At 48.2% G+C, this 12,452-nt stretch overlaps 2 protein-coding genes across 2 annotated transcripts in view; one reads left to right on the plus strand and one right to left on the minus strand.

The window, feature by feature from the left end:
- Nucleotides 1-5,410, plus strand: part of lrig1 (leucine-rich repeats and immunoglobulin-like domains 1) — a 28,671-nt gene extending 23,261 nt beyond the window's left edge. The window contains exons 10-18 of the mRNA XM_068316217.1: nt 323-394; nt 814-885; nt 989-1,152; nt 1,474-1,830; nt 1,968-2,249; nt 3,655-4,089; nt 4,381-4,515; nt 4,654-4,938; nt 5,053-5,410. Of these exons, the coding sequence (XP_068172318.1) occupies nt 323-394; nt 814-885; nt 989-1,152; nt 1,474-1,830; nt 1,968-2,249; nt 3,655-4,089; nt 4,381-4,515; nt 4,654-4,938; nt 5,053-5,240 (1,990 nt within the window). The 3' untranslated portion in view covers nt 5,241-5,410. The remainder of the gene's footprint in view (nt 1-322; nt 395-813; nt 886-988; nt 1,153-1,473; nt 1,831-1,967; nt 2,250-3,654; nt 4,090-4,380; nt 4,516-4,653; nt 4,939-5,052) is intronic.
- Nucleotides 5,411-5,476: 66 nt separating this feature from the next.
- The window catches only part of slc25a26 (solute carrier family 25 member 26), a 44,475-nt gene continuing 37,499 nt past the window's right edge, over nt 5,477-12,452 (minus strand). Inside the window, exon 10 of the mRNA XM_068316138.1 lies at nt 5,477-9,809. Within this exon, the coding sequence (XP_068172239.1) occupies nt 9,713-9,809 (97 nt within the window). The 3' untranslated portion in view covers nt 5,477-9,712. The remainder of the gene's footprint in view (nt 9,810-12,452) is intronic.

Here is a 12,452-nt window from a genome sequence, read left to right on the forward strand (position 1 = left end):
ATGTCCTTAAAAGCTCTGCAGGGGAAACAAGCGCGTGCACACGCACACACACACGCACGCACGCACACACACGCACACACACACACACACACACACAAACACACGCACACACACACACAAACACACACACACACACACCTTTCCTATGGCCTAATCCCAGTACAGTTCATATTTCCAAAACCTCAATATCTTCATTTTTATCAGATTCAGCCTCACTTGCTAATTGTGTCCCCCCCTCCCCCCATCTGTTTGCCTCCCTCTTCACCCCCCTCCTCTGTTTGCCCCCCCCCCCCCCCCGATCTATGGCGTTTGGAAATGCCAGAACTCTGTTTGGAAACAAGATCAAGTCGGTGGCCAAGAAAGCCTTCTCTGGCCTGGAGACCTTGGAACACCTGTGAGTACGGCCCTTCCTGTTAGAGAGAGAGAGTGTTTGGGCTGGGGGGGGGGGGGGTTATAGCCAAAAGTAGTTGGCGGAGAGCAGGCTGCTAGCAATTTAATAGCGTCTTTGTAAAAGGAGAGGACAGGCTTTTGCGAGAGCCCAGCTGCTTCTCTCTTGTTAGTTTAGCACAATCTCAACTTTGGCCTTTTTCCTGCCTCAGCAGAAGGAACAAAGTCGTTGAACATGTGGCGTTTTTCCACAGGAGAAGTGGACTTCCTGTCAGCTCTTTCACAGGACATCAGACATGAATAGATTTACATCTCTGTTCAACTTTTAATCCTTGAAAACCTGTTTGGGAGTGTGTGTATGTGTGTGTGTGTGTGTTAGGGTGTGATGTACATGTGTCGATGAGACGATGTGTCATGTCCCCACAGGAACCTGGGCGACAACGCTATCCGATCCATCCAACCCGATGCTTTCAGTAAAATGAGGAACCTCAAAACCCTGTGAGTGCATTCATTCATTCATTCATTCATTCAACCATCCATCTGCCTACATGTGATCTAAACCACCCGTGTTTCCATCTCTCTCTCCCCCTCCCATCTCCAGCCTCATCCAGAGCGACAGCTTCCTGTGCGACTGCCAGCTCCACTGGTTACCCAACTGGTTGGTGTCACATGACCTGCAGTCCAACATCAACGCCACCTGCGCCCACCCAGAGAGCCTCAAAGGCACCAGCATCTTCCAGGCTCCTCCCAGCAGCTTTGTGTGCGGTGAGTTGTGCGTCTGCTCGCCGTGTGTTTACGCAGACGTGTGTGTGTTGAGAAAAACTGACTTTGACAGCTGCTCTGTTCTGTTATTTACATAGTTGCACGTATTTGTTTATGAGCTGTTTTTTGTTTAGCTCTCTGTTAGCAGTCAGGCATGCTAATGGCTCCTTACTTGTGCTTTTTTTTTTTTATCCCTTCACACAAAACCAGCCGACACCTACCGGGACACATTTGTCGTTTTTGGGTTGATGTGCAATTTCTACCTCCGTTTTCATTTTTTCTGCCGTCATTTTCTTTCTCATCTTTTCTTACTTTCACTTTCAGACGATCTTCCGAAGCCTCAGATCACGGTGCAGCCAGAAACCACCATGGCGGTCCTCGGCAGCGACGTGCGTCTCACGTGCACGGCGGCGAGCAGCAGCTCCTCCCCCATGACTTTCGCGTGGCGTAAAGACCAGGAGCTGCTCCGCCAGGCCGAGACGGAGAACTACGCCCACGTGCGCGCTCACCACCAAGAAGGCGCGCCGTCCGACGCGCCGGGGACAGTGGGCGGCGTGATGGAGTACACCACCATCCTACACCTGCGGCGCGTCACCTTCGCCCACGAGGGTCGCTATCAGTGCATCATCACCAACCACTTTGGCTCCACCTACTCCACCAAGGCCCGCCTCATTGTCAACGGTAGGCGGCTTCTTAAAGCAAATAACTCCATAATTAACTTGACGTATCGACCCCCTCTGGCTTCTTTACTTTGGGATGCAACGGCAGCTTTTTTTGGGGGGGAGTGTCGACTCAAACCGCGTCTTTTCTGTCCACAGTCCTGCCGTCCTTCATAAAGACCCCCAGGGACAGCACCATCAGGACCGGCCACACGGCCAGGCTGGAGTGCGCCGCCGAGGGCCACCCGGCGCCGCAGATCGCCTGGCAGAAAGACGGCGGCACGGATTTCCCCGCCGCCCGGGAGCGCCGGATGCACGTCATGCCCGACGACGACGTGTTCTTCATCATGGACGTGAAGCCGGAGGACATGGGCTTGTACAGCTGCACGGCCAAAAACACGGCGGGCACCGTCTCCGCCAACGCCACGCTCACCGTGTTGGGTAAGAGCTGAGTGAACGGATTTCCCGTCACTAGTTGAACGTTTTCCCACAAGCCCAGAAACCAACACTTGTCAGCAGAGCTGCAGTCGGCCGGTAGCCGGTGGGGCCGGTAGCCGGTGGGGCCGACGGGGCCAGTAGCCGGTGGGGCCGACGCTGCAGAATGAGGCTCTCTATTTTTCTTTTCTCTGCAGCTGTGGCCTGGCTGCAGGTCAAGAGCCAAAGGTCACAGTTGGGGGTCAAAGGGGGGTGGTGGGTAAGCACGGGGGGGGGGGGGGGGCGTCACAGAGTGGTGCTTGTTAGGCATTCCCACCCCTTCTTCTTCTTGGTGGGAGGGACAGTCATGGCTGCTTCACTGCAGGCCCCAGTGCTCCCAGTTTATTGGCTGTTTGACACGTTTAAACCAAACCAAGCGGAGCTGCTCTCCTGCAGCATCTCAGCACATAGATCAGCTTTGTCCTCTGGCTTTGAACTGAGTAAGGCAGCCCCTTGTTGAACAAGGGGGGGGGGGGTGTGCTGATACACAACAGTTATAAACCTCAAATGTCCCTTAAAGATCTCAGGCGTCCGTGTTTCTCATCCACACATTGTGATGAATAGAAGAGGCATTCTGGGACACAGATTCTCATCCACTCATTAAAAATATGGAAACAAGCGTGACTCTGGACTGAATCTGACATGTTTGGGTTTGAGGGCCTGGCAGTCAAGGGGGGAGGGGGGTTGGGGGTGGAGGTGGCTTTAGTTAAGGGGCCCCTGTTTGGAAAAGAGTGGCAGGGGGAGAAAAATGGAAGCCAAAGAAGAAGTGAGGGGAATGGGTGAATCAGTGTGTGTGTGTGTGTGTGTGTGTGTGTGTGTGTGTGTGTGTGTGTGTGTCCAAGTGGGATTTAGGGAGAAGAATTGGAGGGAAGGGGGGAGGGGGTAATAGAGTTGGGAGGATTGATGGAAAGGGAGAAAGTATTGATGGAAAGAAGAGGGGCGACTGAAGTGGGTTAAGTGAGATCTCTTAATCTTTGTTTGTCCCACTGTGAGGCGGAAGTGCTCAGTCTGAGAGGAGAGGCCCACCTTAACACACACACACACACACACACACACACACACACACACATTCAAAAGAGTACAAAGCCTCTGGGAAAACACTGGACACCCTGTTTTCTCCTCGGAGGACAGGAGTCCTGTGGGTGTGGGGTAAAGAAAACGCCGTGTCACAGGTGTGACCTCAGATGTCACATGACACACGAGCCCATCATCATCAGATGAGCTTTCATTGGTTGTTCTTTCTCTGTCCGTACGACTGACCAGCCTGTAATCCACACTGAGAACAGACAGAAACCTGAGAACAGAGGAGCGATAAAAGAAAACGCTGACCTCGGCGTTTCTAGATTTCTGATGACCCCCTGCTCTCCTACAGAAACGCCCCACCTGGCCCAGGACCTGGAGGACCGCAGCGCGGTGGTGGGGGACACGGTGGCCCTGCAGTGTAAGGCGCTGGGGAGCCCGCCGCCCCGCATCACCTGGCTGCACGACGACCAACCGCTGCAGCCGTCCGACCGACACCACTTCACCCCGGGCAACCAGCTGCTGGTCATCGGCTCCGTCTCCCTGGACGACGCCGGGCGCTACACCTGCCTCATGTCCAACACGCTGGGCACGGAGCGCGCCCACAGCCAGCTGCTGGTCACCCAACGCCACATTCCCTGCGCCACGCCGGTGGGGCCCAGCACAGTCACCATAGGGATCATCGTCATCACCGTGGTAACCAGCATCGTGGTGACGTCGCTGGTGTGGGTGTGCATCATCTACCAGACCAGGAAGAAGAGCGAAGAGTGCAGCGTCACCAACACAGGCAAGCTGGCGTCCGTCGGCAACAGCCGGGATTCAGAAAACACTTTCATTTCTTTTGATTAATCAGCTGAAATTTCTAAGTTTTAAGAATTTAGATGGTAGAACCAGGATAAATTTAGCTGGAAATTAAAAATAATTTTAAAAAAAAAATTAAATTAAATAAAATTTTTCATAAAAAATAAATAAAATAATTTTTTTTAGAAGAAATCAGTGAGTCTCGCTGCTCAAAAATGTGTGTAAATCACAGAATCCTCAGCTCTGGGTTCACATCTTCTTCTCTCTTTGCTCCTAGATGAGACCATCGTTCCCCCAGACGTCCCCAGCTACCTCTCCTCCCAGGGCACCCTGTCCGAGCGGCAGGACGTGTGCATCAGGGTGGAGGCCGGCGGCAGACCCCAGCCCAACGGGCACGTGGTGGACGCCACAGGTAACCGACGGCTTCCGTTTCTTAGGCGCCATGTTTTGTGCTCATTTGCTTCGCCTCCAATTGGTAGAGTCGAGGCGTCGCACGATGATGAAACCAGCGCCGCCGTTTTAACGTTTCTCCCCCCGCCCCCGCCCGCAGGTTTCGACGTTGGGGTCATGTGCACGGATTGCATGGAGAACGGCAGCAGCTACTCCAAAGATCCCGAATACCTGCCCCACGGGTTTGGACCCGCCGGAGGCGTGGAGTATCAGCAGCATTCTGCGCCCCCGCTCCACTCCTTCTGCCCGCCAGCGGAGCAGCAGCACGACACGGGGCCCCACACCACCCTGCTTTGCAGCAGGACCCCCAACGGCATCCAGAAGGACATTCAAGAATGTCGCAAAAACCACAACACGTTACAACAGAACCAACGCGACAGGAAAGGTGAGCGGATCAGACTTCAGGACGGTTAGGACACAAAGCTGGCTGTAGATTCACCTGTCTTCCACCAATTTCTTTCCTCCTTGACTTCTTTTTTTTTTTTTTGGTCTCCCCCAGTGAACAGAGGGGGGCAAACTGGGCCGTCGCTACACGACTCCTTCCACAAGCCGGTGAAGCTGGCCAACGCCAGCGGACCAGGCTGCCTCGAAAGCGAGCCTGAGCTCAGACAGACTCTGCTGTCCAACGGACACATCCTCAGAGCCTCTCAGGATGAGAACACCCCCCTCAGGAGAGCCAGCGACTAGCACCGACTCCTCCCACCAAGGGGGGTGGGGGTGGGGGGGTGGCTTTCAAGAAATCTTTTTGTTTTGCACTGGGGAAGAAAAAACAAACAAACTGCTACCTCATATCGAGGCGAGTGATTCAGAGTCTCCTGGTTCCCAATTGAAAGGGAGCGCGAGGAGACGTGGGATAGAATGGGTGGGGCGGGATGGGGTAGGGGTGGGGGTGGGGGGGGAGAAGTGGTGGGCGTGTACGGGGGTATCCGGAGTGTGAAGGTGGAGCTTGAGTGGGCGGCGTCCCTTGCGAGCGTATCACCTGTACATAGTTAAAAACCTTCGTTCGGGAGGTGACCAATAAAGAAAATTTCTAGCTCCAAAAAATGTGACTTGCATTTGAAGCATGTAAATGTGGGGAATCTTGTACAGTGTATGAGCTTGTGGGGAGGGGGGGGGGAGGAAAGAGAAATATACCTTTGGACATTTGACTGTACATAAGAGTTTTCTTATATATTATATAAGTTTTACAAAAAGAGTATTTGAATTTATATGCATGACAAAGAAAGGAGTGATGGTATTTTTATTTTTCTTCAAAACAAACAAACAAACAAACAAGACAAAAAAAAGCAACCTTTTCAGCTTTTACCAACATTCAGCTGTGGTGCCTTATTGCATGATCAAAGAACACTCGACTTGTAATAGCGTATATCAGACTTTTTTTGTGAGACGAACCGGTACACGAAAGCAGACACTTGATTGCACTTAGTTTTGTTTTTCTTGGTTTTTTTTAACAAACAGACTCGGCCTTACAGAAAACCAGCTCACAGTCATTGGTTTTTGTTTTGTTTTGGGGTTTTGTTTTTTTTGTATGAAGGAAGAGCTTTGATATAAATTTTGTCGGAACGTCGGATGGTTCGAACCGGGATTTATTGACACACTTTTTCTGTTCACTTCACAAACATGCAGATTTCTTACTTATTCTACCAAAAGGAACGCAGGAACCTTCAGACGAGGAAGGCGCTCCGCCCGTTTTGACGTGATAAAAGTAGAACCTCGGGAACCGTCGAGGCTCTTCCACCTGTTTCACTGTATAAGTTACTGCTAAGCTGTTCTATTTGGGAGACGAAACTGTTTCTATTCGTATTGATTTCTTTATTTGTCCAACCAAGTAACTTTGGCAACCGCACGTGGGTCAAACTGTTGCGCTGTAAAAGCCAGCGGTTGAGTTTTTCAGAACGAAAACCCGTCGCGTTTTCATCACGACGTCCACAGCCACTCGCTTATTTATGCCATTAGAATTCTTTGGACGTAACGGAGGAGAATCAGGGAGAATGATGCGTCGTGTCATAGTGTTACTGCTGTAATGTGCCTCAGCATTCACCGTTACGCATTCACGGGCGCCGACCAGTATCCGCCTCCGTCACATCACTACAAGCTGAATGTTTTGTGTGTAAGGTTACGAAAAGGTGGAGGAAACACAAGAAGCAGGTGAGACGTGCTCTGAACAGATTCACCAGGATTGTCAGGATGCACCGGTGTTACATTGTCGAATGTATGCATGAGTTTGGCCAGTGTCTGATCTGTGTTCTGTTAGCGAGGCGCTTCTCTTGGTTCCACCTATCAGAGGTGATTTTTACCAGCAACACCAATCAGAGCTTCCTTGTTGGAGAAACAATCCCAGTGCAAACAGGCAAAAGGGACGAGACGGAATGAGCTACACTTCATGTTCTGAGTAATTTATTGAAACGGTTTGAAACTCTTGTACCAGTGGCGAAGCTGAAACAGTGAAGTGTCTAACGTGGTCTTGAAGTGTCTAATAAAATCCCGTTTTGCTATTGTTCTCAGTGTCGTGTCGTCTTGCTTGTTGAGATACAACTAAGAGGATGTGGTGGTGACAGCAGAGCTGCAGACAGCTGAGTTAACATTTAACGCTGTTCACATGTCACAGTGGTTATGGAGAAGCCATCAATTCAAATGGAGCATGCACAAAGATATAAAACCCAGAGACCTTGATCTTCAAAGCAGTGAAGTAGCTTATGCCTGGACCACAAACACACACACAAAACTAATCTTCCAACCAGGAATGTGTCCCGGCTCCCTGAAGCTCCAAAGGCAACAGGCGTATTTTTTCCTTATGCGGGCTCTTAAAAATATTTGCTATGGAGTCGGGGATGACTGAGGGTCACCGGCTGGCCAGAATGTGCATTCCAGATGGATGTTTGTCACCGGATGATTGACATGCCTCCGGTTCTGGCCTCCACCAATCACACTGCCTATTGTTGTCCAGCAACCTAGTGACAAGCACCCTGACAAACACTCCCACCTGTGGGGCCATCCGTCTCCCTCCAACCCCCCCACCCTCCATACAAACACACACAGGCTTCACTTTTACCTCTGCAGCTACTGCAAGGGCAACAGGAAGGAACAGCAGTGACAGAATAAGTCATGTGTAGATACTTCTTTCAATCAATCGTTTCACTTAATCGTAGATATTGCTGCGCTTTTATTTTGAAAAACAAAACATGAAATCCATCGTTATTCATTACTGTTTCCTCCTAAGGACACTCGAAATAGAGTCTGTAGTTTGTGTTTTTATTGGTTCAGAACCCTTTATATTTCCATTTTCGGTTGAGAGGAATCACAACAAACTATATTTCTCCCCCACTTGACAGTCATGCCCATCATCTCAGTTTTAGGCCTCAGTTGCTGATTTGCCAGGAACTCGGCGATTCAAATCAAAACCATGTGCAACGTGCACGGCTACACACACAAAGAGCGAGTCAGAAAACGTGCCTGTTCCTCCTCTGACACACTTCTTTCATATGGGCAATCTCAAATAAACTGGTTCAGTCAATCTGTTTAAAACTAAACAATTAAGAAACTGACTTGAATGCATTAAAATGAAGCCAGAAGTGCATGTTTTGTAATGTATATAATGTATTTGAAAAGGAAAGTACATTTTATTGATTCATCATAACAAACCAACACTCGACACTTTTTAGCCAACTTCTAGTTATATAATTTTTTTTAATAGCAGTGTTGTAACTCTGCACTTTTAAGAAGATGCTTCACCTCAAGTTAAAAAATATTTCCCCTCCTGTCCATGTATATTGTTTTGATCTGTGTTGCCACGTTTTTGATATATGCTGTGTGTGCATTTAGTAGTGGTCGAGAATAAAAAGATGAATTAAACCACCACCAAAAAGTAGAACTGGTCCTTTAAAAGAAAATTTGTAAATTACGGGAATTTTATAGATTTTTTGTGCGGAAGAGATATACGACTCTAACGTCTGCATCTTTTAAACACTTCTGTACATCTAGACTTACAGAAACAGTGAAAGAATCTCCATCAGATGGAGGAATGGATGGATGAAAGCTATAGGTAATAACAGAATTCTACTCTTTGAAATAAACTAATCTTTAGTCTTTCATTTTACAAAGGTAATTGTTAAAAAGTCCTAAATTCCCAGGATTAATTCTCAAACTCTTTGAAACAAAACAAGTTACATCAGTTTCAGTTTGTCTCATTTATTTGATGCAATTCAGGTAAACCCACATTTGACGTGACGGCAGAGGGAACGATCCCAAGGCAGCTCGGTTTCCCCACCGTGTCCTTACACGTAGAATAAATAGTCCCATGAGCCTCATAATACGACACCTCCACCATGAAAACCCGAAAACCCTACAATTTTTTTTGTTAGATATTCACTGCAGGTGGTTTTCTTCAGTAGCTTTGAAAGACTTGTGGATATAACAGTGAACTCCTGTTACTCATGTGGGGTGTCTTAAGTGTTAATGGTGTCTTAAGTGTTCATGACGGATTCCAGCAACAATCTTTATTTTAACAGAAATGATTACACACATCAATAATGCTTGTAACCAACAAACTCCAGTTTCATCAGACTATCAGACCTTGGCTTTAAACCAGGAGGACACCGTCCATCACACGACTGCAGGTGGTCATAGATTTATTTATTTTTTTAAATAAAAACTATGCAGGATAAAAGGTTTTTAAAAAAAGGAAAATAAAATTAGAAAAACTAGAACCTCACCTTCTAATTTTGTTAGTAATAGCGATAAACCCCAGAATGTAACTGAAAAACCTTTGCTTAGACTCCTAAGGTTCTTCAGACTGCAGCCTTCTATGGAGAGCATTCCATCGCATTGTTGGAAGCATCTCACAGGCGGATGAGATCAGTTGTGCTCCAGAGGAAGCGTAACGACCGTGAGATACGACCGTCCCTCCCCAGGCAGGTCTTTAAAGGCTTGATCAGGAGAGTGAAGAATATCGATTAACCAGTAAAACGATCGTGAAATTGTGAGGAAGAAGCCCGGAAGGAACCACCAAAACCTCACTCAAACGCATAAAGACGCTTTACAGCCTGGATTTATTGAGTGGGGGCAAGTAGGGCGGGCGGGCGGGGTGACGTGCTGCTTCCAGATGCAGACGAGCCGGTGTCCCTGCTGCTCCATGGAGGTAAGTTGCCCAGGTGCTGTTGCTATAGGAAAAAAGGGCGGGACTTCTCATAGGCGCCCAAGAACAGGAACCCACCGATACCGATGATGGTCACCCTCGGCACGCAGCCCGCAAACACGCTGCAGAGGAAGGAGAAAAGATCATTTCAGATGGCATTATTCACACTGCATCATACAATATTAATTATATTACTGTATTAATATTGATGTTTACACACTGCGGGGGTGTGGGGCGAGTTTAATAAGAAATTCATGTTAATATTTAAACGTTTTCCTGCTGCGTCTTCAATTAACTCCATGAAGAAGAAAAAAAGTTCTATTGATCAGCGGTTTCTGGAAGTGATTAGCCCCTCCCTCCTGGAGGAAGTGATTAGCCCCTCCTCTTGGAGGCGGCGTTCAGGTGCACAAGGTCTTGTGGGCGGAGCCACTCTACAGGAAGAGGGGCCTGGATGTTCCAGAGGTCACAGGATGCGATGAGCCATGACCCGCCACCCCCACCCTCCCTAGAACCACCCCCGAACCTCCCTGATACACACAGCTGTTTTTGGGATTAGGCTCGAGCCCCCACCCTCAGGCCTCCCTGGAGTTTTAGCCCCCCCTCCCTTGTTTCTCTCTCTTTATGCGTGACTGATGGTCTGATGACATCCACACATGTCCCTCTGCCGTCCATCCATCCAGCTCTCAGTCCATCCGTCCAGCGATGGCTCCCTCAGCTGGCCCGGTGGTGGTGGTGGGGAGGGGGAGGGGGGGGAGGTTAACCGCCATCTCTTTTTCTTGCTGTGTCATCTACTTCTGAGACGCACACTCCCCCCGTCTCGTCTCTTTGTTTTCTCTCCTTTTATTTCCCCCCTTCTCTGGTTTTCTCTTTTCTCTCTTGCCGTCTGCGTACCAACATCTTCCGCCTGCCAATACACCCCCACGCTCACATCCAATCCAGATGTGCCTGTGTGCATGTGTGTGTGTGTGTGTGTGTGTGTGTGTGTGTGTGTGTGTGCCAGGACTTGTGTTTCTGTCCATTTTAATTCTTTGAAAAACTGATGAGACATCACAAAACACTGTTTTCCATCAGCTGTGCTGCAGCCCATCCTGCAGGGACGCGTCTCCATCGGGTCCCGTTCGCAGCAGACGTCTAGATTTGTCACAGCAGCACAGTCACAGCTGTTATTACGAATATTAACTAGTGGATCGGTTCTATTTAAGAGTCATGTGACTGATTTTCTCATTCTTTGAGTTGGCTACTAAATGCATCTTTCCACACGTTTTCAAGTGTTCCTCGCTTTTTGACTCGGGCCTTAAAAAAGAGCAAAAAAAAAATAGGCAAACAAATGAATGAATAGGCAAACAAATCTCTCTTCCCAGAACTGTAGACATTTTTCATTCTTTCTGTCTTTTGTTTGCAAAGTTTTCATAGGGCTAAGGGTCAAGGGGGAGAACTGAGATTGTGCCTCAGGCACTATTTCTGGACACCTAAATCCAGCCTTTTCACTGGAGAAATTACAATTCGGGTCACAAACGGGTTCGCTCCTTCTATGTCACTTTTGTCAACTGTAAAGCTGTAAAAGTTGCCGAGCATGTCAGCAATCTCCCAACTATCCCAACCATTCACACAACTCCGTGTCTCAGAATGCCCTCGCCCCGATCGGGTGTTTTCAAAACACAGCGTGTTCGGGTTCAGCGGGTACGTGAGACACAAAGACAGCGTGTGTGTTGGAGGGAGGGTGTTTGTGTGAACACCAACCGGTGTAAATGCTCCAAATGAATGCGTAGACATTAGTCAGAGGTCATTTCCTGCCATCTCTACACAGCTTTCTATCGCCATCTGTTGAAACGTGAGCCGAGAGGCCGGTGCCAGGCAAAAACTTGGTAAAAGTCAGAGAGGAATATCACATAGGATCCAAAGCAAAATCAAAAACTCCAAAATGCAACAAAAAGACGGCAAAATCCTCACATAATCTGGTGTACCTCCTCACCTGACGGGACTGACTGCCAGCAGTGGGGGAAAGATTAACTCATTTTAAACCCAGCGCTCTTGTTTGGTCTCAAGATTGGACGAGCGCTATGTTTCCTGTCTGGGATCAGACCCACCTGTGGACTCACGAGATGTCAGAGCAGAGCCAGAGCTCAAATGTTCCTCTCAGCCCCTCCACCCCACCCCCACCCCTGGGGGAGCTTCGACTCATTCTGACATCACGGCCAGGGCAGCCACTCAGACCTGTCATCCCTCTATTGTAAGCAAATTGCCTCTCCTGAGGAATCGAGACTAAATATAGTTTTAAAGCATGATAGGAAAGCACAGAAGAACACGTTGGTGAGCCTTGGCCGCGGTTTTAGAGACATGATCGTGCTCTTGAAAAAGAGGAGGGTGTATATTTTCATTTCTAAGGCGCTTGTGTAAAAACAGGAATAATAGTGAAACAGTAGTGACTTTAAAGAAGCAGGATGGTTTTAGAGCAGGAGTGTCAAACTTATTTTCACCGAGGGCCACATCAGCATAATGGCTGTCCTCAAAGGGCCAGATGTAACTAATAAATGTTACTACATGTAACTCAATGTAATATAACATAAATGTAAAATAAATGTAACTACTCCTTAATGTTAAATGACTGAATTTATTACTTAATCAAGTTACAAACATTAAAGTTACACAGAAAAAATACGTGTTTGTATGTTATAACATAAATCCTTTTGTCAGGTTATGAAACTCACAGAACTCCATCAATCGAGGATCAAACTATCCAATGAATAAAGAAAAATAACATCAAA

This window comes from Antennarius striatus, chromosome 5, assembly GCF_040054535.1.
Source record: "Antennarius striatus isolate MH-2024 chromosome 5, ASM4005453v1, whole genome shotgun sequence".
NCBI classification, from domain to species: domain Eukaryota; kingdom Metazoa; phylum Chordata; class Actinopteri; order Lophiiformes; family Antennariidae; genus Antennarius; species Antennarius striatus.